Source organism: Acanthaster planci, linkage group LG12 (assembly GCF_054643075.1).
Source record: "Acanthaster planci isolate LZ-2023a linkage group LG12, COTS_SCS, whole genome shotgun sequence".
Lineage (NCBI taxonomy): Eukaryota > Metazoa > Echinodermata > Asteroidea > Valvatida > Acanthasteridae > Acanthaster > Acanthaster planci.
In genome coordinates, this window is record NC_141788.1 from 1,201,511 (window position 1) to 1,226,688 (window position 25,178).

The 25,178-nt window shown below is 39.9% G+C and overlaps 1 protein-coding gene across 11 annotated transcripts in view; it reads left to right on the top strand.

The window, feature by feature from the left end:
• Positions 1-1,037: 1,037 nt before the first annotated feature.
• LOC110982823 (ferric reductase 1-like) overlaps positions 1,038-25,178 on the top strand; it is a 32,165-nt gene continuing 8,024 nt past the window's right edge. For 5 of the 11 annotated variants that reach the window (XM_022241514.2, XM_087144382.1, XM_022241517.2 and 2 more), the window contains exons 1-16: positions 12,641-12,737; positions 13,216-13,407; positions 13,853-13,963; positions 15,571-15,730; positions 16,158-16,249; positions 16,650-16,841; positions 17,037-17,147; positions 17,857-18,016; positions 18,556-18,671; positions 19,190-19,372; positions 19,974-20,069; positions 20,702-20,861; positions 21,352-21,468; positions 21,986-22,101; positions 22,878-22,970; positions 23,843-23,943. In XM_022241514.2, the coding sequence (XP_022097206.2) occupies positions 12,669-12,737; positions 13,216-13,407; positions 13,853-13,963; positions 15,571-15,730; positions 16,158-16,249; positions 16,650-16,841; positions 17,037-17,147; positions 17,857-18,016; positions 18,556-18,671; positions 19,190-19,372; positions 19,974-20,069; positions 20,702-20,861; positions 21,352-21,468; positions 21,986-22,101; positions 22,878-22,970; positions 23,843-23,943 (2,069 nt within the window). In that variant the 5' untranslated portion in view covers positions 12,641-12,668. Of the gene's footprint in view, positions 1,154-1,206; positions 1,441-11,087; positions 11,281-11,742; positions 11,887-12,022; positions 12,166-12,292; positions 12,379-12,640; positions 12,738-13,215; positions 13,408-13,852; positions 13,964-15,570; positions 15,731-16,157; positions 16,250-16,649; positions 16,842-17,036; positions 17,148-17,856; positions 18,017-18,555; positions 18,672-19,189; positions 19,373-19,973; positions 20,070-20,701; positions 20,862-21,351; positions 21,469-21,985; positions 22,102-22,877; positions 22,971-23,842; positions 23,944-25,178 lie in introns of those variants that run through there. The other 6 variants (XM_022241518.2, XM_022241520.2, XM_087144385.1 and 3 more) reach the window with 6 other exon arrangements.

Consider the following 25,178-nt stretch of genomic DNA (forward strand, 5'->3'; position numbering starts at 1 on the left):
GGCAAAGGTTTTCAGGAGCTCATTACCTGTTTTTGAGTGTAACTCCACATTTTTATATCCTGGTGGCAAGGATAAAATTTCAGGTGCATGTACACAACGTGACACGTCAAATCTTCCCTAACCAATCAATGCACTGGACACCAATCAACTCGAACGAAAGCGCAATGGTACCAGTATACAAACAAGGTACAATTCGGGCAACCGACGCCATGATGGAAAGGTTGAAGTAGTTAATATGTGGGGTCGAGGCCATGCTGAAATCACACTCATACCTGCATGAAAATAAAATCAGAAAGGAAGCTAGTATACGTAGGAATGAATTACAACTCACTTGCATCTCAAATTCTCTTTCTTTTTCAACAATACGTATAGAGAATTTTGAGATGAATTCAGTCCATTTTACATAAAAGATTTTTAGTGTCTCTAACTGTCGTCTAGAGAAGTATGGATAGAAAATGAATTCTTGATAGTGTAGCCTAGAGAAAAACAAAACGAAATCAACAATTTATAGACCGAAAATGCAATTAGATCAGGCACACTAAGCAGTGTACGTGTTTTGTGTTACCGATTCCGTCCATGCATCCGCATAGCTATTCTGCTTTTTGACGATATGATTTTTTTATTGTTTTGTTTGTTTTTGTTTTTCCTGTAACACCATCCTAAATTTGTTACAGCTCCGAAGAAATGAACTTGTCAAGAAACACAGCAGCAAGTTCAAGAGTAATGGAAAAACCGTGATTATGCTTAGGAAGAACATAGTTTGATTTTTTCTATAAGAATAAAGAACTTAGAATTAAGACATTAACACTTGACGAATTTATCAGCAATTGCATACATCGCGATTATTATGTCAGCAATTGAATACATCGCGATCATTATGTTTAATCAGAGCCATAAATTACATATTATTTTTTTCTCAGTATCTTTTTGGCCGGTCATTACAGGCGTCGTGAAATATCGTCATTGAGGGCGCTAGCATTAAAGGAAACTTAAAATCAGAAAACAGTCGTCTGCACTGAGAATTTACTGTGGTTTTTCGTATCGTACACGTCCGTACACAAGAAAAGTTATTTTTGTATTGGCAGGCTCGCCTACTTTGCTTTGATCAAAGTTACGTGCATTCGCAAAATCGTGTGCCTTTTCCTGTGATGAGGTGAGTGTTTCAATTCCGAACTAATTTTGCCATTGATGAAAAATATGCCTGCGCCGAATGGTTGGGGTATTCCAGTTTCCAAGTTTTGTCTACAAACACGAACAATCTGTTTTCATTCAGTAGACTTTCTGATGTGTTTGTGTAGCACTAGCAGAGGTGCTAGAGCTGTGCATGTACGTTGGAAGTGCCGTACCTATCATGCCTATGCTATACGTACTGTACATGTACATTTATGTTCATTCGTCAACTTCAAGTCTGCAAGCACTTTGCCTTTCGTGACAGTGAAGGTAATAAATGTAGTGCTATTGTACGTGTGAGGGTTTAACTTTAAGAGGTAAGGAATTTGTGTGCGGTATGACAACAGGTGTTATTAGGCCTAATGAGAGTGGTTATCAATTTATATCATTGGGCCAGATGAGGAATCTTTGAAACCTGAGGATCAGGTGGCTGATGATGCGTAGGAAAATTGTGCAGAACATGCAGTTGTATCTTGTTGTACTCGGGAAGATTGTGTCTCTCTACAGTACATGCAGGCTGCAAAATTGTGTGGAATTGCTTGAAAATGTTGCTAAGAGTATCCTTTTCCCAGTCTAATTCCTTGGGATGTGACCATGGAGAAATAGATGTAGATGGGAATAGCTAGTCAATAGCACATATCTTTACACTGTGCATGGTTTAACTCAGCTAAAAAAATTTTGAACAATTGCACTGTGTTCAAAATACAAGTACGGTAGGCCTAGCTCCATTTTAAAACCTCAGAAAGAGTTTCATATGAGAGCAACACCAATTTTCCCTTAAAATTTTATATACATTTAACAGCCATTAGAAAGTGATAATGTGTCCTAAAAAGTGAACTTTACCTTGAAAAATTTCCAAATATTTACTTAGAAAACACTTCCTTTTTTTAGACAAGTCTCATAGGTTTGTGCACAGAGGCATCAAGTATTGTCCATATGGAAATCTTTCCCAAACCTCTTTTTGTCATTGTAAATCCTCAACTGGTTTCATTCTGGTTTGAATTCTTGCAATACATTTACGTACAGTGTAGCCCAACTCAAGTTTATTCTCCTCAAATACCGGTACGCGTATAGTTAGTTTGCAGCTGCACACCCTTGAAAACATGTAGGGCTTTTTTGTTAAAGTGTGTTTTGAGGTGGTATTTGGAATTGGTACTCTGCTAATTACTGTCATCCAAAGGAGGAAGGTTACTCCTTGGCCATGTTGCCTGGCTTCGTGAGAGAGTTCCAGCATGACAGATCCCGCTTACTGCCCGCAGGCCCTCCACCACATGACCTGCACCATCTTAGTGGTTCCCCCTGTCTCACCTGGGTGTTGCAGGTTACCCAGTCTGTCAGCTACACAACTTGATAGACCTGGCCTCAAATTTAAACTGGCAGGCCTTCAGAGAGTTGGTCACCACGGTGGCCACACATTGTATAATGCCAAGTACTGTACAAGCAAGCAAGTTGAAATGTGGGCCAGCACAGTCAGATGAAACATCAGCCAGCACTGAAAAAGCATTGCATGGAACATGTGGAATGCAGTCCCAAGCACTGTACCAGTACATCTAGGGTTTGCTGTTTTTTCATGGGTGCAAATGACAGCCTTGTCGGCAAGTGTGTTGGCCTCCAGGAGCAAAGAAACTTCAAAAAATGCTAAATTTCCTTACTTTTAGTATCTCAGACACAAGTCTTGTGGAAGTGAGAGGTTTCATACACGTTATGAATAATTTGTTCTTTTCTTCACCTACAGTACATGTACATACAGTATACCCGGTACATGTGCATGATAAATGTCTTACTCTCGAACAAAGCTCAAAAATATAAGAAAAAATCATTAATAGGCCTACACACACATATTCAGGTTGGACAAAGCCAGCGTGTAACCTACACATTGTTTAGAAATCTGTCACTTTGTGGAATAATCTGAAGAATTCTAAATGTATTTTGAGTATTCATACATTTAGACTTCAATTTTAATGAGAGTGCCATACACTGCACATGTACAGCCTACTGCTACTCATATGTCCATGTCATATTCACTTTGGCCGTAAAGATCACCATGGTGACTGATTTCCTTGATGGTTGCGTACAGCTATTTGTGAGGATGTGGTACATGTAGATCAAGGTTGTGTCATGCATTCAGGAAAATAAATTAGAGTCAATATTAAATATATACATGTACATGCACAGGTTATGCAGAGAAAACATGCAGTGATACTTTTGATATTGTCTAGACCTATACACATGTGTGCTTCCTGTGCATGATACCAGTGTACATGTATAAATTGGGGATTTACAAAAAGTGGGGTAAAATAAAAGCCATTTTAGCAAAATATTTTCTTGGCCCTCAACATTGGTAGTGTTTCATTTATTATTGTTAAATCTTTCCTTGAACAAAACAGGACATTTATTTTGGTTAAATTCCAATTTAAATACATGCATGTGTGAGTTGAGTGCTTGTTGACCTACGATGCATGCATCCCTTGACAAGGAAAAAAAAGTACTCACAAAAATTATTGAATATTTGGAATTATTTGTGTTCATTTACTTCAAATCACCTGTGAAAAAGACCTTTTTGAGATTTCTAGCATAAAATGTTTGACCTAAAAGAGAATTTGGTTTCCAAAAATTTACCTCTCACTTCTGAAAGTAAAGAGTACTGGAACATGTACACATGTACATGTATGTACCTTTATGTTGAGCTGTTTCACTTGTAATTCAATTATTTGTGGCAGTACTGAATTTTGAACAAAAAAACGAAATAGCAGTTAAGAATTTTTAAAAGCTAAACTGTACATGTATGTATGTAATAATTGTAGTTTGCAAACAAAATGTAACTTAATTAAACTTTTACTGACATTAATAACTATCTGGCAAGCCCAAGTGAATCTCCAAGAGAACCCATCAACTGTCGGAAGGTAATTTCTCACAACGTTAGATACTCTTATTCTGACGTCAGTACATGAAGTACGTGTATAAACAACATCGAGACCTACATTGTACATGTGCATGTAGGAACAGTGATGCTTCAACTGAAAGATCATCAGTGATGACATTCTTTATTGTCAGAAAGCAGTCAATAGTTGAATTGTGAACAGTAATTACCGGTACATGTATGTGCATGTACACTAGGGTGTCGTGAATTTCAAAAAAGTTTGAATTTTAAGTTCTGAATAGGCTAGAATGATGTTCCGGCGATATTTAAGACCTGCATGTACTGTACCATATTGAAAAAAAAATTTTTAAAAACACTTTGCCCAGCCTAAATTTCTCTTAAAAAGTGCTGAGTCATGGTGAATTGCACTTTATTGCATTGTGGTCACATGGTACACTTTCCTCATTCTTGGTATATACATGTACACATTGCACGTGTAAGCAATGTCATCTGTTATTTACTAATTGAGGTATGAAATCTGCATAAATTTAGGTCCCAGGCCTGATTTCCAAAGACCTGGGTCAAGTATAGATGTGGTGTTTTGGTACATAGTTTTGTACATACATGGGATATTGCCTTTGAAGTACATGTACAATGTACATAAACCTGGACGTGCACTGTCCCTCCTTTGAATAAACAAGCCCAAAGAATCCTGCTAAGGTTTTGTGGTCAGTAGCCGGGGGCATATGGCCTCTAGCATTACATCCAAGGCTGTACAAGAACATATCGATACATGCAATCTACACATGTGCTCTTTAGAAACTAAATCGTAGTTTGCGAAAGAATTGTTACTGGTTGTTCTCCTCATGACGGTTCCATTTGTGAAGAGAACCAAATCTACTACAAACTCAGGTTTTTTTTTGTAGACTAGAGTACTGAGTTCAAAATCAACAAAGACTGAGCTCTGGTGAAGTGAAATGTTCCCAACAGATTAACTTTTTGATGAGTGAGATCTCTACTCAAGTGGCAACTGAAGAGTACGTCAACATGTATGAAATTGAAAACACCCAATGCTGATGCTGATGCAAAGAACATTAGGAATTGGTACAAACAGGGAGTAAAATTCAGCCATTATGTCTTTTGCTGTCAAGTTCAAAAGTAAGAGATTCAAGGAGCATAAGCCCAATCTTAACATCTTTCTGGATATCTGCACAAGCACATTGTACATGTGCAGCTTTCCATCTCCCAGATTGTAGAGACAACTGTACCACAATCCATCACAGAGATACTTGTAGCTGCAAAACAGACTGCAGTTGTGTCCATTTAAACTTACGAATGTCACAAAAATAAGGTTCCGGAAAAAGAAGTTCAGTTTTTATTGGAAAGAAACAAAAGAGGAATGAAGAGAGAAAAATATAAGACCAACTAATGATTCAGGAAACAACTCCAAAAGGAACCTGAGATCATGCCATCTACATGTTCAGTACATGTACTTCATATCAAACAGGCTTTTCATCCTCACCAAGGAGTGAGATGATTAAGACACAGAGCAGTAAGTACGCTGGTAATATTGAATTCGAGCCCCACCATTGTGTGAACATACAGCAAATACACACCAAACTAGCCCATGTTGGTGATGGGTATAGATTCACTTCAGCCTGAGCAGCTGTTGCAAACGTACTGCAACGCTGATTTCTACATTGTATCCAAAGATGACAAGATGGCAATCATGGATCCCCACAAGCTGGCAAGGAAAGGAAACACCTTTAGTGACAGTCTAATTGGAAGGAGAAAATCAGTAATTTTTACCAAAACAGAAAGAGGTGCAACTCTTTCCCCAAAAAGGTTGGTACCAAAGTCTGCCCAATCAAGGTCAGTTATAGAAGACCACTGTAATTGTTGCAAAGCATGGTGGACATTTCAGCATGTTACTCCAAAGTCAGGACATGGAGTAAAATGGTTGAAGATGGCCTTAATGTCAGTGTTGGATAGCGGGCAGGTGCTCTCTATCAACTTGAAATGTTCCTTAAGTAGACTACTGCAAAGGCAGATATGCATGTTACTGTACACAGCAAAGAACAACCTATACAACTGATGGTAATACTACAGAACCACAGTCACTGGCGACTTAAGACTCCATTTCGCAGAGTGGGTCACAAATTATTAGTAGAAAAAAATTGAAGGAAACTCTTTTAGCTTTGCACACAGGAAGTGGGAGGCTCTAGAGCTTACTTTATTTAAAAAAAAAAAGGAAAGAAGAAAGGCCAGAGAAAATTCTACAGAAAAAAAAACAAATCAGAGCTGAAAACCTTTGGAAAAAATTAGCTGGTTCACCATTGGGAGATATTTGAATCCATTTTTTGGTTTGGCAAAGTTTTTGGATTTTTTTTTTCAATATGGTACATGTAGGTCTTAAATATCGCCAGAACATCATTCTTGCCTGTTCAGAATTTGAAATTCAAATTTTTTTGAAATTTGCTACACCCTGTATGCTGTGCATTCTACGCACATGCACTTTCTACTGATAGGGGATGTCCATGTGTACACTCTTTTATGATGTGGTCTTTAACAATTTTTTATAATAAACTATCTTGTGGATCTACCTGCACAATACATGTACTTCTACTTTAAGTGCCTAATTTTCTCTCAAGGTTGAGATAATTTGTCCTTGATGTGTGAAATTCACAGCTTTCAATGCAGATGTTTTACCGGTACTTTTTTTGCCAATTGTCACATCTCATAAAAATCATTCTTGCACATTGTCATTTATTCCAGCCTGTTTGATTTGGTTAATTCAGTTTGCATGGGCACTGCACCTCAAAAATGATGGAAAGTTGTTAAATGTTTATTGGTGTAGTTCGGAAGCTAAGCCAGTACTGTGGTGGCACAACGCTCTTGGTGGTGTGTGTTACATCATGCCTCTTCCACAAACACCAGTAGGCAGGATGCTGTTACATGTACTTGCAAAAATGTTGTGGCATATCTTTAAATTAGTCTGGTAATTGAGAATAAGGAAATCATTGAACTCTGATTTTTTTCTTTGTACTCATTTCTTAGTACCTGATGATCATTTTTTTTTTCATTTGAGATCAAACAACTTACGGAAGAGACTTTACAGTACCAGTAATAATGTTATGATTCTCATTGTCAAATCATCACATTATGATGTACCGATATTTTTATGTTACTAGTATCATCTTATCCTGTCTTGCATGGGGCACATGTGCATGTATCTTAGTCCTACATGTACTTAAGCTGATTAACCAGGCAAGATTAAGAAAAAAAAGAAACTGCAAGAAAATGAAAAATGTTCATGTACAATATGCATGCCAGGAGAAGTCAGGAGACTTGTCCATTCTGCACTCACTGCTCATTGATATATAGACTGCTTGCAGCTGGTACTTGGTAATATTTCCTTTAATATGGAGAGGAACCATTGAAAAAACGTGAAGTGCAATCACTGTATTGATTTAAACATGATTCTACCGATACGTACGTACGTATTACGTACATGTACATACATACACGTGCTGCATACATGTTAATGTACCTGTACTGTGCACTTCAGTGTGATCATTTCTCATTATTAATCACTGCCAAGACCACAAACAATCCTGCCAGGCCAGGGCACTGGGCATGGACACACTGTGAATGGACTTTATTTACCAGGTATCCGTTATCTCTTTACCTGGCAAACATTTATGTGTACACAGCCTGGGAGTGGCTCACAATGATTAAGGGTTTTGCCAACTGACTGACTGACCGGTCATCGCTCACAGTAAAGTGGGTTATTTTGCTGCACTTCATTTCCAGCAAGCTGAGCTGATTGAACATACATGCACATGTATAGGTCTTCTTTTCTTTACTCTAAAGTGTTGATATTAAGGTCGATTTTGAACTTTCACACCAACCAAAATGTGTGAAATATCCCCCCCCCAGCACTGAGAAACAAAACATGAATGCCTCAATAAACAAACTGAAGATGTGTTTCAAAATCCACATCAGGCAATTTCAGGGTCATCCCTAGTCCTTCCCTACTCATCGGCGCAGATCTATACTGACTGTATGGTTATCATACTTTCTGCCCATAGGTGTACATGTACATGTACGAGTACTTGATGCCAGTCAGATTTCTGCTGGTTTTCTGAAGTGATAGTGCCAGTCTTTGCCTGGCGCAAGATTGCAAGGAATATTGAAGGATTCGTTTTGGAGCAAGTTGCTATTGGTAACAAGTTGTGTCACCTTCGAAAGCCACAAAGCCACAATATCATCTTTGCATTGTGGTAGCACTTAATACAAAACCATGCCAATACCATCACTGCATTGAACGGAAATGAGTCAGCTACTGATCAATATTGCATACTAGTCTATTTGTACATGTACCTCCTTTGAATATGTCCATATTGTACATTGGCAGCACATGACGCTTTGTCACTTTTTCGTGTTTCTGTAATTCCGAGAAAGAACTTCCAAAGTCTCTCAAAAAAGTTTATTTGCCCAAAGTGTCACCACAGATTAACTCCTAATATAGATCTACTGACCCCTCCTTGCACCTTTGCCGCAATCACATCAATAACACTCCTTTGGTTATTGTTAGTCTCTGTCCCATAATTTTCAGTGCTGACATGGTTGTATCCTTAACATGGGGTTAAGGAAACTAGCAGCTTCCAGGCTGTTTGAGATTAATACATGTAATAATGCCTGCCGTTTGATTAATGACACTTTGAAGGACCTCACCAAGCACTCATAATATTGCAAGTATCTTCCAACCTTACTTACGGACATGTATTTGAACTACGGTTATTTTTTGGCTCAAAATAAGCAAGATATTTACATATACATGTACGTTTGATGTCATAACAAGAAAACTAATGGGGAGATGTGCATAGTGACCAGCATTGTTGTGTTATTAAAAGATGCTGCTTAAGTCGACAAGTGCCATTTTGTTTGACATCATGACATGATGTCTCACTTTATTCGGATACCTACATGCAGTTATTGTACTTGTAAGTAAACTTGTACAGCAACTAAGGCATGTGAAGTGTCATTTACACAGGGAGAGTACATCTGTAGTTGAGGAAGAGACTATAAATTAACCCTAACACTCCTCAGTCCTCCAACAGGTGAAGGATTGAGGAGGGTAAGGGTTAATAAAAGCTCAGTCGCTCGTCATGTTGGCACACTTGACTCACCAGTATTGGGTTTTTGAAAAACTATTGAGCAGTCCATTTTTAGCTTACATGTACATGTACCTTTGGTACAGTCCTATGCGTAAATGTCTGGTTGAATAGTCAGTGCATTTTAAAGGAGACTTGTCAGAGTGATTTATGATTTACATGGATGGCACATACATGTACATAACATTGTGTCCTAATACTAAGTTGTACTGTGACATACACACAGGTACATGTACATGTAGGTACACACAGTGTTCATATTTGGGCCATGCATGCTCAGTGGTGCGATACATGTAGAGCCAACATTTGGATGACTTTGCCAACTCTACAGTGTACTTAGTATGTACATGTACCGGTACATGTACTCGTACAAAGTTCTTGTTAAGGAACATTGGTGTTTAAATCATGTACCGGTACATGTACTCATACAAAGTTCTTGTTAAGGAACATTGGTGTTTAAATCATGTACCGGTACATGTACATGTACTCATACAAAGTTCTTGTTAAGGAACATTGGCATTTAAATCATGTACCGGTACATGTTCTTGTGTCTTGAGTGAAATTCTGTTGCCTGCAAGATTCCTGTTTTTTAATTGAAAATGGAGACTCTTTCATTGTCAAATATATCTGTGCATGTACATAGTTTGTTGAACCTGACTACAAAGTTTTTAGGACGTGTGCTCTATAAAGCTGTATATTTGTACATCGGAAGTATTCAGTACCAGTTTGTGATCAACCTTGAAGTGGTTTCTGTTTGATCTTTGGCCGTCTTATCAGTTATTCATCTTGTGTGAAGCATCAGTCACTCTTGGAAGGTTATTATTTTATGGTGACTTTCAATTCTTGAATTTCAGTTGACTGGCTGAAAATTCCAGTTCTGTGATGCTTTTGGCAACTGCGAGGGTGTTATCATTCCGTACCCCTCCCGTTACTGGAAATACACATGCGCCTGTAGGATATTTGCCTAATTTGGGGAAAAAGCAGGACCAGATGTTTGGATTAAGCATGGATTAAGAGACTCGATTCATTTTAAAACATCAAAGTACTATACATTTAACGGATTATGCATTTAATTTGATGTGTTGGAGTTGGGATTTGTTTTTTAATTCAAAGAAACAGATTTTTTAGATTTAAAGTGTTTTTTTATTTTGAAGCAAGTCAGCCCACATACACATATTTATTCCATAGTAAGCAAATAAAATGAATTATGGAGAACAAAAAGTTGATAAAGGCAAGTTGTACGCTGGTGCTTGCCATGTTAAACTTGAGTTGGACACTTTAGTAAAATTAAATCACTCATGGCCATTAAAATTTACCGGTAATTCCTGTGATTGAATCCAAAAAGTTGATTTGAATCACATGTGCCTCCATAATTCTTGTCAGTAATACTGAAGGACTTGGAAAAGTGTACCCGTATTTGGTATATAAAGTATAAAAATTGTGGACAACCTAATAAATAAGGTGGAAAATACATGTAAAAGAAAAACTTGGCAGATTTATGCCATTTTCAAAATGTTTAAAATCTTGATTTAAATCAATGACTAAAAAAATCGTTAAATCAGTGATTTAAATCGAGTAACCCTGATGTGTGAGTATTAATGTACAGTGTGTATTGATTGGTAAAATATATGTTTTTTTTTATCCAGCAATCATATGATATGTACAGTACCATGTATCCAGAACCAAATGGCTCAGTCGAGTGTGCAGTTGTCGTTCTGCCCACATGACACACAAGTGGTGGAATTTGTGGCCAAATTTCAGTATTTGCAACTATTCTGGGTAGATCAATACTCAAGTAGGCCTACTGGTGATTTTAAAATATACATGTATACATGTACATGTACCAGTACATGTTGGATGATTTCCAAGTTTTGTTGGTCTTTTGTTCGGGTTATCTGTCTGATGGGCGCATCAGCCCCTTTGGAACAGATACATGTACATGTAGGATTGTGCCTGTTTCCTCTTTGCTGTTTTTCATCCAATCTGAAACCAACGTGCCGGTAGCCTGACTCCAAGCACCTGTCTCATCTTTTATGCCTATCTGGGAGAGTGAAATGTAAACTGCTGCCTGTGGTGAGTGAAATGGAGTCATCACAGGTACCCAGTACATGTTCATGTTCTGGGTACAATGACCCGGTATAATGGACTGTACTGTAGTTTTATCTTATACTAGCCAATCCGTCCCCCGAGAGACATGTGAAAAGTTTTTTATTTAAACAAAAAATTGTTAGCGATATAAAGTGCCAGCATTTTGGAACTGGCATCACCACCCTTCTTTGGAGGAGAGGGTAATGGGGATTCTTTCATGGGGGAAAAAATATCGCATTGTCGTTTTTGGAAAAAGAACCCATTTTGCCCCAGAAGGTCCTACCCCGCTCCCCTCCAAGAACTAAGATCTGGGTGTACAATGTACATGTATACACCAGCGCCCAGGGCTGGTAACAGCAATGAACAAAGTATGTCCCAAACTGGATTTTCCAAAGGGTACGTATACATGTACGTGTGTATGTTTCAGATTGTGACTGAATGAAAAATGCGACCATCAAAGAATGGAACTGGGTCATGCAGACCCAACCTCTGTCATTAGGGCACTGGGAGGTAAAAGCAAACACCAACAGTGACAGACCGTACCAGGCTGACATGATATGACATTTACGTTCAGGCTCAAGTTAATAAAAGGTGAATACAATCTTTGTCAATAGTATCAGTCCTCGTGATTTATTCATGAAATGAATTAGGCTTCGTGAAATATGGTAAATAAACGTGTTTCACAGTATACTGGGAGCCACTCAAGTTCTGGCAAGCTTCCTGGAAGGACCTGCGAGCTTTCTGATGACAGCTACACTGTACATGTTAATGCTTGGGCAGTTAGGTACCTGCCTTTAACTTTGATCAAAGCATTGCCTGTTATCCAGCTGGCAACCCTAAGCAATACCGTCAAAAAGCCAAGCCCTTGTAGTAAGTTACATGTACGTACATATGTACTTTATACAGGGAGTACATTTCCCGGAATGACTTACATGTAGACAGATTGTCTTATCCAGGAAGTACATGTAGGATGTCCTTGTGAATTTATTTTTCAGATATTCACCAGTGCACACACATACATGTACATGTACCGTACATGAATCATGTGTTTTGCAGGATTATACATGTACGTGTATCGGTACGGTACGTGAAGTTTTTCTAATCTTGGGGAGGGGCAGAACTCTTTGCCATTCATACACTGAGTATGCAAATACATGCTGTAGAAACAGGAAAAAAATTCAGCTGGTATATGTATACATGTACATGACAGTCAATGGACCACTGAGAATGTTGCTTTCTATCATAATATTTGTACATGTACCTGGGCCAATCAACAAACTGCGTGTTCAGCACTTGATGTCTCTTAATATTTTCTCCGTTTTGTTTCGCTGATCCCCTTTCTTAGGAAAGGATATTTCTTTGACAGATCTAAAATGGATATCAGGTATGGAATCATCGTTTTTATCCTAACAGCAAGTCTTCAGCTGACTTTAGGTCAAGACGTAAGTACCTGTACTGTTGGGAATATTTATGGGATAACCAGCCTGAGGATAGTTGGATGGGAATAATGCGTAGCTAGGACAGCAGGGGATGAGAGCCTGGAAGCCAGAATTTTGTATAATTGACTTTGGATCCTTTGTTTCCCAATAGCGCTGTTCTTTGTGGAAGTTTCCCCCCAAAACTATGATGCATTGATGCATGTGTTTGGATGTCCAAATTGACATCAATTTAATTGATTAAAATACTCTCAATTTTGTTTTCTTCTTTTTTTAATAGGTTATAGGTTCTTTTAATTAGTTACTTCTTATACATTCATGTACATGTGGTGTCAAATGTGGTAACCATGCAGTCCCACACCGTACGGTACATGGACACGTGTACTGGTACAAGAGTTTGGGATTCATATTATGGATTAGATGTGTACAGGTATATGTAGTGCAGATGATGGAATCTCGATTGATATTTTTGCTTCTGTTCTAGCTGACAGGATGTGGTACCACCAAAGGCTGCTATAAGAAGCCATCAGACTGCACCGGCGATGACTGCACGGCCTACGTAACATGGGAGAATGTTTCAGATGGTAATACACGATTCGCCATGAGGGCTGCCCACACGCCGAACCTCGCTTGGGTTGCGGTCGGACTTCGACCGCAGAATCAACCCTCCGGCATGGTGCGTTGTTGGAACCTCTTCTGTGTTCACTGTCTGATATGTTGATTCTTGACGGTAATCTGAGGTCGGTTCTGGAGACAGCCATTTTTCTTCCCGACATTGCCGGAACACTGCCACTTTTATGCTCACACCCAGAACAAACAGGAAAAAACTGAACAATTTACAAAATATTACTGACTCCTTTGGTTCGTCCATTTTCGCTCCACCTAAGTTCCTTGACCACTGCACCTCTATAACAAGGTTCTGGGTCTGAGTTTGATTTTTTTTATACAGATTGAATGATAGGCACAATAAGAAATCAGACAAGGGACTTAGTTCATTTTTGGGGGACAAGGGTGAGTCTTAAACTTGAAACTTGGTGGAGTCCTGTGAAAGGGTTGTTGTCTTTGGACTTGAGTGCAGCATGTCGGTGAATGCCTTCGGTTGTCATTTTCCACATGCTTAGGTGCCAGCAGACGTCTATGTATGTACCAGAACTGGCACAGCTATTGAACGAACAGAAAACATCGTAACAGCTCAAAACAGGTGGGACTCGGTGGCTAGAGTGATACCAGCAGTAAGTACTAGAGTTACCATAACAGTCCAAAAATGATTGAAAGAAACTTGCTGAGAAATCTCTTGTTTGAAGACCCCTGCAAGTCATTGTGATGCCAATCTGTTTTGTTTTCTGAAATGTATGTATAGGTTTGTAGGAGGAACAGGATTCCAGGCTTAAGTAGGGAAACGTGAGGGCAACAGGGGATGGCTGTCTACAAAATGAAATATTCTCAGACCTAGAGTTTTTCCAAAGATACCCAACTCTCAAATGTTGATTCCACAGGCGTCAATCCGTTTTGAAAAGTGGGCGGACATAGCACTGTTGTAGTTGAGACCACTTAAGACCTTCACAAGACCACACAAGACCAACGTACAATGTGTAAGACCAACACAAGACCTCCAGTCTGAATTCCAGTCACAAGCTATTCAAATGAACTGCAACAAAAGCATTCCTTTGTCATTGTTCACCCTGTTACTTGTGTCTGGTCTTGTGACTGGTCTTGTGTCTGGTCTTGTGACTGGTCTTGTGTCTGGTCTTGTGACTGGTCTTGTGTCTGGTCTTGTGACTGGTCTTGTGATGGTCTTGACTACAACACTGGGACGTAGCCCTGATCAGAACAAATGCAAGCATGAAGCCCCGAGCAGCGTGGTGTCCGGAGCCCACTAACTGGAAACTTTTGGAGTATACATGTACATGTAGATACATGTTTGATGCTCTGTGGTGTGGTCTGAGACATTTCTGGATACTTTATAAAATTGTTTGAACAAATGCTTTTGCAAGGTATACATTTTCATTATGTTTGGGAAAAAAGTGGGAGGGGAGGGATTGATATACATACATGTATAGTATCCCCCACTTGGAAAAGTGGGCGGGGCATGTCCCCTCACCCCCACTGATTGACGCCCATGGTAGGGTCTATTTCAACTTTGATACCATTACATTTTTCCCCCATTATGAGATGAAATATTGTCATGTTGTTGTGAGACAATTGCTGCAGACACTTATATCCTCTTATTGCTAACATTTTCTAAAGCAAATGTGTCTTCTCTGTTTTTATTAAGTCAGAGTAGAATTACATTTTTAGCACAGCCAGAGAATAATTTACCTGATAAAAGTACAGGATTTGTTCTGAAGCTGCATTCAGTAACTGTAAAACTGTGTGCCAACCTTGCCATCTTAAGACTTGAGAACAAAAGAGGTCCACACAGTGCAGGTTGTTAGAACCTTGTGTGGACTAAGCCAGGTCCACACAAGGTTTTCTCCTCTTGGGAAAAGCACAGGGCCAGGGTTAGCCATAGCAACAGGGAGAGGAAAAGTTAAGGAAACCAGAAAGAAAAATCTAGCGAATATTGTTCGCAGTGCAAGAAAAAAAAATTGATAATTTCAAAGAGCTCTGTGAACTTCACAAGAAGAAAGGAATGTCCACGCAAGGTACATGCAGGATGAAAGCACGTCAGGATGAAAGACTTTATGAACTCCTGATGTGATTGGATTTATTGGTTCAAGGGAAGTTACGAGCATTACAAAAAGCCCTCTGGCCATCCTTTATACACGACTAGGGGACCCTTAGGGCATCTTCTCGTTCTCTTCTAGTTAATCATCTGATAACCTTTATCTGATGACAGGGTGCTGTAACCGACGAGTCCATAAGTTTTGCTGACAGTGCGATAACGTGCACATTCACAAGAAATGCTAGTGTGGCAGGCGACGCGACTTTCTTTGACATCAGCGGCGACAATGCCTACTATCTCCTCCTGGCTGTAGGTAACGACCTTAATGGAGATGGTAAGATTTTTTTAATAGAAATTTCCCGTACAGTCAGTAGCATGGACAATGACATGTAAGTACATGTGCTGTATAAGCGACAAAATTAATTTGAACTTTTTTATATTTGGACTTCGTTAGGGTTCTTTCCTTTCAGACAGTGGTACCAAGAGTGCGACAAGTGCACATGGGAACAAGTGAGGTTCAAACGTACTTGCTTTTGATGAAAAATCAATAAGATCCTGAAAATTAAAGTTGTTGATAAATTGTCTCGTGGATTCTTGTACCAGCCTCACTGTTACTTGTAATGTTGTTGAACTATTCTGACGATGTTCTTGCCGCCAGTTCATGCTGGCCAGACATCCATATTACTACCAGGAACACTGGTGCATGGATATGATATTGAGATACACATCTCTATTTCCTTTCTTGCCTTTTTCCAATTCAGGGTCAATTTCTGGGACTTACCATGCGAGTCGTTGGAGTACACCTGTAGCGTTGAAGCTACAGTCAGAATTTGAAGTACCCCCGGAACCAGAGGTATATGCAAGACCCCAGACAAAGACAAGCAAGACTTGGCCACGCTGTCGGGGTTATGTCTGAAAGGTGGCCAAGTTAGGTGGAGAAAATTTTCAGATTAAAATTCTGTTTGTTTGTTTCATTGACTGTCTGCAAATTCCTGGAACTGCTGTTTTACCATGTAATTATTGGAAGAGTGGAGCAGGACAAATGTTTGATTTGAGGATACACGGATGCAGTAGGAGGGAGTTACGGACTCATTTGTTATTGAGTGATACTTTAAAAGTCTGCCATCAGGGGTTTCTTTGAAGTCATTAACCCGTTTAACCCCTAAAGTGTATGTAAAATCATATTGAAATTGGAGGATTTGGGACTGTTAGGGTTAAGATTCACTTTTTCATCCAATTTGCCCGCAATACAGCTGGTTGGTTGTGGAACCACTCGAGGCTGCTACCAGCAACCCTCGACCTGCACCGGTGATGACTGCACAGTATTTGTGACCTGGGAGAATGTCGCTGGCGGACAGACACGGTTTACCATGAGGGCCTCGCAAACACAGAATCTAGCTTGGGTTGCTGTCGGACTTCGACCAGAAACTCAGTCCTCTGGAATGGTATATTTTCTTTTCCCTAAAACTCTAACCTTTGGCATTCTAATTCTAAACCTAAGCAAAGTTTGACTTTACTAAATATATATATGTTTGTTGCTTTAGGCAGTCCTCGGCTCTGGCCGTGGAAGATCTTTGTCTCAGGAATGCAATGCTACCCAAGCTAAAAATGCCATTGGTTGCATTTTCTGCAATGCTCAGGTGCCAGCAGACGTCTATGTATGTACCAGCAATGGGACAGCTGTTGAACGAACAGAAAACGTCTTAACAGCTCAAAACAGGTGGAACTCGGAGACTAGAGCTATACCAGCAGTAAGTGCCAGAGTTTTGAAGGCATCTAGGACTCCAGAAATGACTGAAAGACACTGATAATGAAGAGTCTTGGCTTGCAAACCTCTGCCAGGCAATATCACTGGAATCTGTTTTGTAAAGTTGGAAGGAGGAGAATTGTTTAGAATAGATGGGAATCGGGAAATCTCGGTTCTTCATAAGATCTCTCTCAGGCATTGTCAAGAAGAGCATATGCAGGTATTTTTGACAATTAAAAAAGCTGGGGTTGATATAAATTTTTGGTTCCTCGTAGCTTTGAAACAACGATGCATGGAGTGGCGCATTGTTGCAATGGAGCAGTTTCTCACAAAGTGAGAGAGATGTGGCCGTTATTAAATTACTGGGTGGAATAATTGAGAGTCACATTGAAAGCGGAAAAAGGAACGATGCAGAAGCTTTAATTTGACCCATCGTCATATGGATTTGTGCCTGGTTGTGTGAATCAGAGGAGAGATCGTTATTGCTATGGCAGTACATCAGGGGTTTGTTCTTTGCATTGACGCATGCAATTTGGCAAATCAAAGTACCCCTATTGGTGGAAAAGGCAGGTAACGCATACGTATCACCCGTCCATAAATGTGGTGCCATCCTGCTAATGGGCTTTTACTTGCAGCCCAGACTGAAGGATCATCTTAATCTTGGCTACTTCCTCATCTGATTTGTTTCATTTTCTTTGTCACTTTCTGTCAAGGGTTCTGTTACAACACAGTTCATTCAATTTGAGGATAATGCCATTGCGTGTGTGTTCACAAGAAGTGCCAGCATGGCAGGCGACAGTACATTTTTTGACATCAGCGGCGACAATGCCTACTATCTCCTCCTGGCTGTGGGTGACAAGCTTAATGGAGATGGTAAGATTTTGGAAATGGAAATTTTCAGTGGCAAGGGTCGATGGGTAAATACCCTTTCAGGGGTGAAAGGTGGAATGTTTTTGGGTATTTTCAAAATACAGGGTGGCACAAAATGTGCGTTAATTTTATAAAGGGACCGGTGAATAAAATCAAGAATTGTTGCTGTTTTTGACAAATTTAAAGGTGACAATAAGATATTGGAATGGGAAACTTTTGGCTAAGTGCCAACCTGTCCAATGGATGTGTGTGCAAGCATCCATATCGCAGGTGACACTGTGCAAAGATTCTAGCCCCAAATCAGGTCGCTGTCAATGGTGTGCAACAATTCAATATGTGTGGTATTTCAGTATGGGAACCAATGAGGAAAAGTTGTATCGTGTGTCAGTCCACCGACTGTTGCCTGTTCCTTGTTGCTGTGCTTCAAAGAACATGAAATCAAGAATGACATGTTGTGTTGCAGGGACATCAGTTATTTTATTAGGAGCACTACCTCATGGATGCATGTCAACATTCCCTTTGCGTACCTCTTTTCCGCACAGGAACAATTGATGGGACTAACCATGCTGATCGTTGGAGTACCCCCGCAGCGATGAAGCTACAGTCGGAATTTGCAATCCCAACCCAGCCACCAGCAACGGTACCTCCTGGTGAAGACGTAAGTAAGAAACAAAAGACAGGGACTACAAAATTGAAGTGAAAAATCGTAATACGAATGTGGATTGGTCACATCATCCATTGATGATGACTGGATGATATGGCTGTACCTTGGGAAATTAGTTTTTGCCATCGTAATAGTGTAATTGCTGCCATAGCTGCCTGACAAAAAAAGTGCAACTGTCGATCAGTGACCAACAAGAGTGAAGGATGAGGTGGGAATGAACTGACTTTTGGCTCTTTATGTCATGTTTAGTTTTGCATAGCATATCACTGCCATTGTTTCTTATGTGTGGTTTAAGTTTTCATCTATGACCCAACTGTAATATGGACCCCACTGAAGTTTGTGCATCAACGGAAACAGCTGTTGGCTGTAACAGCCACAGTCTATCCCAGTTGAGTCATTCAGTGCCATGGTGTTTCTTTGAGGCTCCACGCCTCCTTGGTGACTGACGTTATGTATGCTAAGATGCCAGGAATGTACCCATGATCTCGATCTTGGTGTCTTTCTCATCTCAGCTGCAAGGATGCGGAGACACCAGAGGTTGTTTCAGACAGCCGTCGGATTGCAGTGGCGACAACTGCCTGGCATACGTGACTTGGCAAGCACTGCAGGACGGTCGGATACGCTTCACCATGAGAGGGCAGGCTCAGTCGTGGGTGGCCGTCGGACTGCGGCCGTCCAGTGTGGAAGATGGCATGGTGCGTTTCATCAGGATTCTGTCACTGTAACTCATTGCTTGACGAATGATTGGGAAAATAGAATGCACTCTATATGTGAATGCTTTTAGTGCCAAACCAAACAGAATGTAACTTCGGTTCTTATAGATCAGCAATCCCAAAGTTTACTCTTCATGTAGTTTCGCACTATTTATTTTTCTTTGAAGTTAAAAAACAGTAGCTTCCTCTTTTCTCAAATACTGGTGTTTGTGGCTACATCAGACAGGGTGAAACTTGCTGGGATTTTCCAGATTTCAGGATTTTTCATCCAGATCGTCGTGATGTCAGGATTTTTTCAATGATCTCTTAAATATGGTAAAATCAAGGTGCTTGAGGTTCATGGAGGATTTAAGAAATTTCGATTTTAAGTGATGCCTTTAGGCGAGCAGTATTTCCTATTCTGCTGTGAGCCCTCAAAAACTTACTATTCTGTGGATATAGTCTCATCCCTGGTTAGAGCATATTTTGTGCACTCGTGAACATATCAATTTGCTAATCATGTATCTCCTTGTGCTGTGGTTCCAATATGTAAGCCTCCTGTTAGCTCACCTGTCCCTTGCATTGTGTTGTTTTCACCATTAAGAGTCCAGCAGATGTGTATGCATGCACTCAGAACAGAGAGGTCAAACGGTCAGAAAATGTCACCCCTTATGACTCTCCATCCAGAGAAATACCTCCGGTAAGTATAACGCTCCCCTGTCATGCCGCCACAAGCAGTGAGCTAAATAGTCTGGTTACCCCTTTTTGTAACCCCCACTTCTCCCCTTTTGGGGGGCATTAGAGACCCCATCTCCCTTTTTTAGTAGATCTACCCTCCACATTCCTCTTTTTGACCATAACCAGTTAATGTTAGATTTTCTTACCCCAAAAAGCTGCAGGGGGTAGGTTTTTTCACCTGCAAATTCTTCAACCTTGCAATTGCACTTTGACCCAACCAAGCACGATGCATTAATACGTCAACTGCAAAAATGAAAAAAGAATTCTCAAATGAGAGTATACATGTCCTCTGTGGAACGAATGAGGAAAATTATGTGTGTTTACAGGTCATCCAGTGTCAAGTGGCTAATGCTCTCGTACTCCTTTTTTTCACAGTCATCGATCTTCCTGTCTAAGTTTATGCCCAACCCTTCTCTACTTTCTTGATCCCCCTCCAAGTCATGCACAGTAATCCAGACAATTATTGTTAGTTCCTTTTCTGCCCTGGTTTGGATCCTTCCCTTTCATGTTCATGCCTTTCCTCCAACCTCCACACACAGTATCTTGCCTTGTTTGCAGTGTCTACTTCCAAACTTGTTTATTTCCCTTTTCCAGAACACAGTCACCGAACAAGCTGTCACGATTGAAAATAATGCGATCAGGTGCATGTTCACGAGACAAGCCAGTCTAGAAGGCGATAGCACTTTCTACAATGTCAGTGGTGACAATCGATACTTCCTGCTGCTAGCAACTGGAAACAGTATTAACAACGACGGTAAGACCCTACAAGTAGGAGCAACCGTTAATCGCACTCTGGACACCCCAAATTGTACTGTGTTGTGCAAAGCTGGCTCCTTCTGCCGTGGCTATGTTGAGCCCCATTGCTCTTTCTCAACCAGTTCTGACAGATTTTGAAAACATTTGAAGCCCTCATAATAAAAATAAGTCAAAGAGTGCCCCATAGAAAATCAGATGGAAGACAAAATGTGGGAAGAACCGGGCATAAAAGAAAATCTCTCACTTTCCACGTACGAAGCAAATAGATTTCGACTGAACTCAGAAAAACGGAAGAACACGTGAAATGGGGAATATTCCACACACATACCAGTATATATGTTATGCATTTATTGGTGTGTTCATTTGTTAGATGTTCTTTACCTTTTCTCCTAATATAGCCACAGGCTGATTAAAGGTGGTGTCGTTTCCCTCATTGTTAAATGTTATGCAACTTTAGTAATTTCGCAGCTTTGGTGTTTGTTCCGAAGGTACTATTGCCGGTCACCGACATGAGCAAAGATGGCCCAGCACAGAAACCTTCAAGTTGACGGAGTTTGGCGAAGCAACTGGAGAAACAAGGATCATTGCCTTAGCCAAGGCTCATGGTAATTAATTATTGAAAACATGTAAAAGAAAAATAAATGGATGCTAAAAATTTATGACAGTTGTCAAGATTTGTTTTTGATATCGTGATTGTCTTCTGGAAGTGTTTCCATTAATTAGTATTAATTTATGAACAATGAAGACTAATTTTAAAGAAAGTTCAGGGCTTTCATCCCACGTTAGAAAGCCCAGTAATTTTTTGTCTTTTTTTCCTTTTGGACATCTCTGTTCACACATTGCTTACAGAATTATTTCAGTTAATTGCAGTACTGGTATTGATAAAGGCCAATAATAGAATTGAATGAAAGTGATGCAGGACGCCAGTCTGTACGCACGATGAATAATGACTGAGGCACACCATGCTGATCTCCTACTTGGTATATTTGTCTAGCCTCTCTGATTAGAGACTGAGGCACACCATGCTGATCTCCTACTTGGTGTATTTGTCTAGCCTCTCTGATGAGAGACTGAGGCAGACCATGCTGATCTCCTACTTGGTGTATTTGTCTATTTGTCTAGCCTCTCTGATGATGATTGCCTGGATTGGTTTTGCAAGCATCGGCATCACTCTGGCCCGATTCTTCAAGCCCATGTGGCCAGAGTCCAAACTCTTAGGACAGAAAGTCTGGTTCACGGTAAGCTGGCTTCTTTCACTAGTAGTTTATACAGAGATCTTGTACACTAGATCAGTGTCTGTTCTGTTAAAGAACCCAAGACACCTGTTGAAGAACCTAGGACACAAAGCTTAGTAGATCAGAGGTTTTCTCCAGGCTTATGACAAGTATCAGTAGGTGCCCTGGTCCTGTTCTCTTTCCTTTTTAGACCCAACAATTCTTTGCAAATTTTGAACCAGCCTTTTCCTACATATTTTGTCAATAAAATACAAAATACACTGTTTCATGTTCCAAAAAAATTCCTGAATTCTTCTGGAGTAGCCCAAGACGTTGCTTATTGTGTAATTGTCTAATTCCTGTTATTGACTTATGGGGTAAGGGTTTTTGTAGGGGTCACAGTGTCATGGGTATAATCTTGTTTCAGAGAGAGTCAGTGTAGGGTTCTAGTAAAACCTGCGAAAGGACACTGCAGCTACTTAATATGTCATTATGGCAATATCTTTTGTTCTCCATTGAATCTGCATCATTATGAGCGGCATTGTATTTAAAACCATCACAATACCATACAAATGGTCAGTCACAAGTAACAGGGTTAACAATGACAAAGGAATGTTTTGTTGGCATTTAAAATGAAGAGCTTTTAAATTGAATTCAAACTTCAGGTCTTTTCTTGGTCTTGTGATGATCCTGCGGGGGATTTATTAAAAAGTCTGATCCGCAACGCTGCTTTTAAGCAAAACCTTTGTTCTTTTCCATTTTTCTAAAAAATTGCTGAGACTTAATACATTTGATTTCAGATCCATCGGATATGCATGGTGATCTGTGTCGTGTGCTTCGTTGTTGCCTTCATTCTCATATTTGTCTTTGTCAAAGGCTTCGTCGGTGGTGGAGTAAGTCTAAATGAAATCAGTGCTTTATCTGTTGGCCCATCTGACGACCAGAATTCAAAGCCTTTATATTATTGTATTGCCACATTTGCTTGTATAGTTGTATGCGGGACTTCAGTGTACATGTATCTTTTGACCAATAGGGTGTTGCGATTTGCCTAAATCCATACACAAGCTGATTGAGCACAATTTTTGTGGGACTGTCATGCCCTGATGGCTTCTTATCAAATTAGATCAGACAACTTGTTGCAAAAAGGCTAGCTCGTTCATGTATTACAATTGAAAATTATTGAAACTTGTGAAAAATACTAACAAAATTTCACAAAACGGTAAGAATTGTATTTATAAGGCATAATTTTACAAGTGAACATTTTGAAAATGAAGAACAACAGAGAAGAGAAAGATTTATTGTTCCTGTTTTGTTTATATTCTGCCTGTTAGCCTTTGTGTCTAGCTGACAAACAATATGATAAAATGTTAATGAGCCATTTGCCAGTAACTTTTGAATAAAATCTGGTACACCGAGTTCTCCAAATTCACATCAACATAAATTGAATTCTCCATACTGAAGACACTGTTGCTATACCTTGTGATTCAGGGGAAGCTTTTGCTTAGTTACGTAAGAGACGTCTTGTACAAACACACTGATTTCAATGGATAAGAAGGACATAAAAGAACCAGTCCTTTCTGGAGATGGTGGTCGCTATGAAAAACTTACCCCAATTCACGAGGTATAGCAAGAGTGTCTTTAGTTAGTCTGGGGAATTCAAATTGTTATGTTTATGTGAAATCCGATAGCACAGTGTACCAAATTTTATTCAAATTTGATTCAAATGTAAGTGGTAAGAGGCTTATTGGATGAATCCTTTTCCTAGGGCACAGCTGTTGCTCATGCAATCTGTGGAATCATCGTCACCTGTCTGGGTATCATTAACCCCATCATGGCCGTCTTCAGACCACACCCAGGAACCCCCAAGTAAGATTTGGTTTTTTTTTATTTTGCGACTTGGATTTTCTTCATAAATCAGTGCATGCCAGGATGAAACCTTGGCAGCATTCGATCATGTAAGTTATGTTAAAGGATTATAGAAATAAAAACATCTAGTTCATGTGAAGTATTTTAAAATCACAATAAATACATGTATGTAACCACTTCAAAAACATCTTAAATTTAATGTTTACCCCATTAATTGTGACCCCAAAATGAATAAAAAGATCCTGCGTTTCCCCGCCCACAAAAAATCCTTTATGGCCGTTCACGCTCCCAGGCTGATTTGATGATGTCACCAGCAGAACGCTGACATGCGCAGTGTACATGTACACTGTAGTACTGTGTCTTTTAATTTCTACCTTGAACTGAGACAGTGTTTGCCTGTGGGCCAAGCTACATCCAACGCAACGTGGTCTATTGAAGCGTGCGATACTGCAAGTACTGTGCGCTGTGTACATGTACACTGTACATGTTAGCATTCAGGCGATGACGTCATCCAATCAGCCTGGGAAAGCAGACGGCCAAAAGGGGATTTTTTTGTGGGCGGGGAAACGCAGGATCTTTTTATTCATTTTGCGGTCACAATTAATGGGGTAAACATTAAGTTTATGATGTCTTTGAAATGGTTACGTATTTATTGTTATTTTAAAATATTTCATGTGAACTAAATCTTTTCTATTTCTGTAACCCTTTAAAACTCAAAATATACTCCTGAGAGTGACCTGTGGGTGAGGGGCGGTACACTCAATCTTAGCTGGAGTGTACTTTTGCAACATATTTTTATTGCAAGATTACAGAAAGGTAAACATTAATTGTCCGCAAAAAATCAAGATCAACCCCTTCGCTACGGAGGACTGCTACTACCACACCGTTGTGTGAGGATTAGTGCATACCACACATACAGTCTATTCACCATGCAGCTGCTGGTTCAATGGGGCCTGCTGCTGGACAAAGCCCTCCATTCAGGGCATACAGTCACGGCCAAAATAATCCTGCCGTGAAGTGTTTGAGACGGAGAGTACCCTAACCTCATGACAGGTGGTACATTTATTTGCCTCAAACTCGTGGTTCTTCAAGTACATGTATTAAAATGATATTGATTGTGAGTTGAGTGCCACTTTTTACTTTCCCCCACCCAGGAGTGGCAAACGAGTGTACCGTATTTGGATGAGTAATTAATTGCCAGAATACCGGTAGTACTTGTGAGCTGTATTCATGTG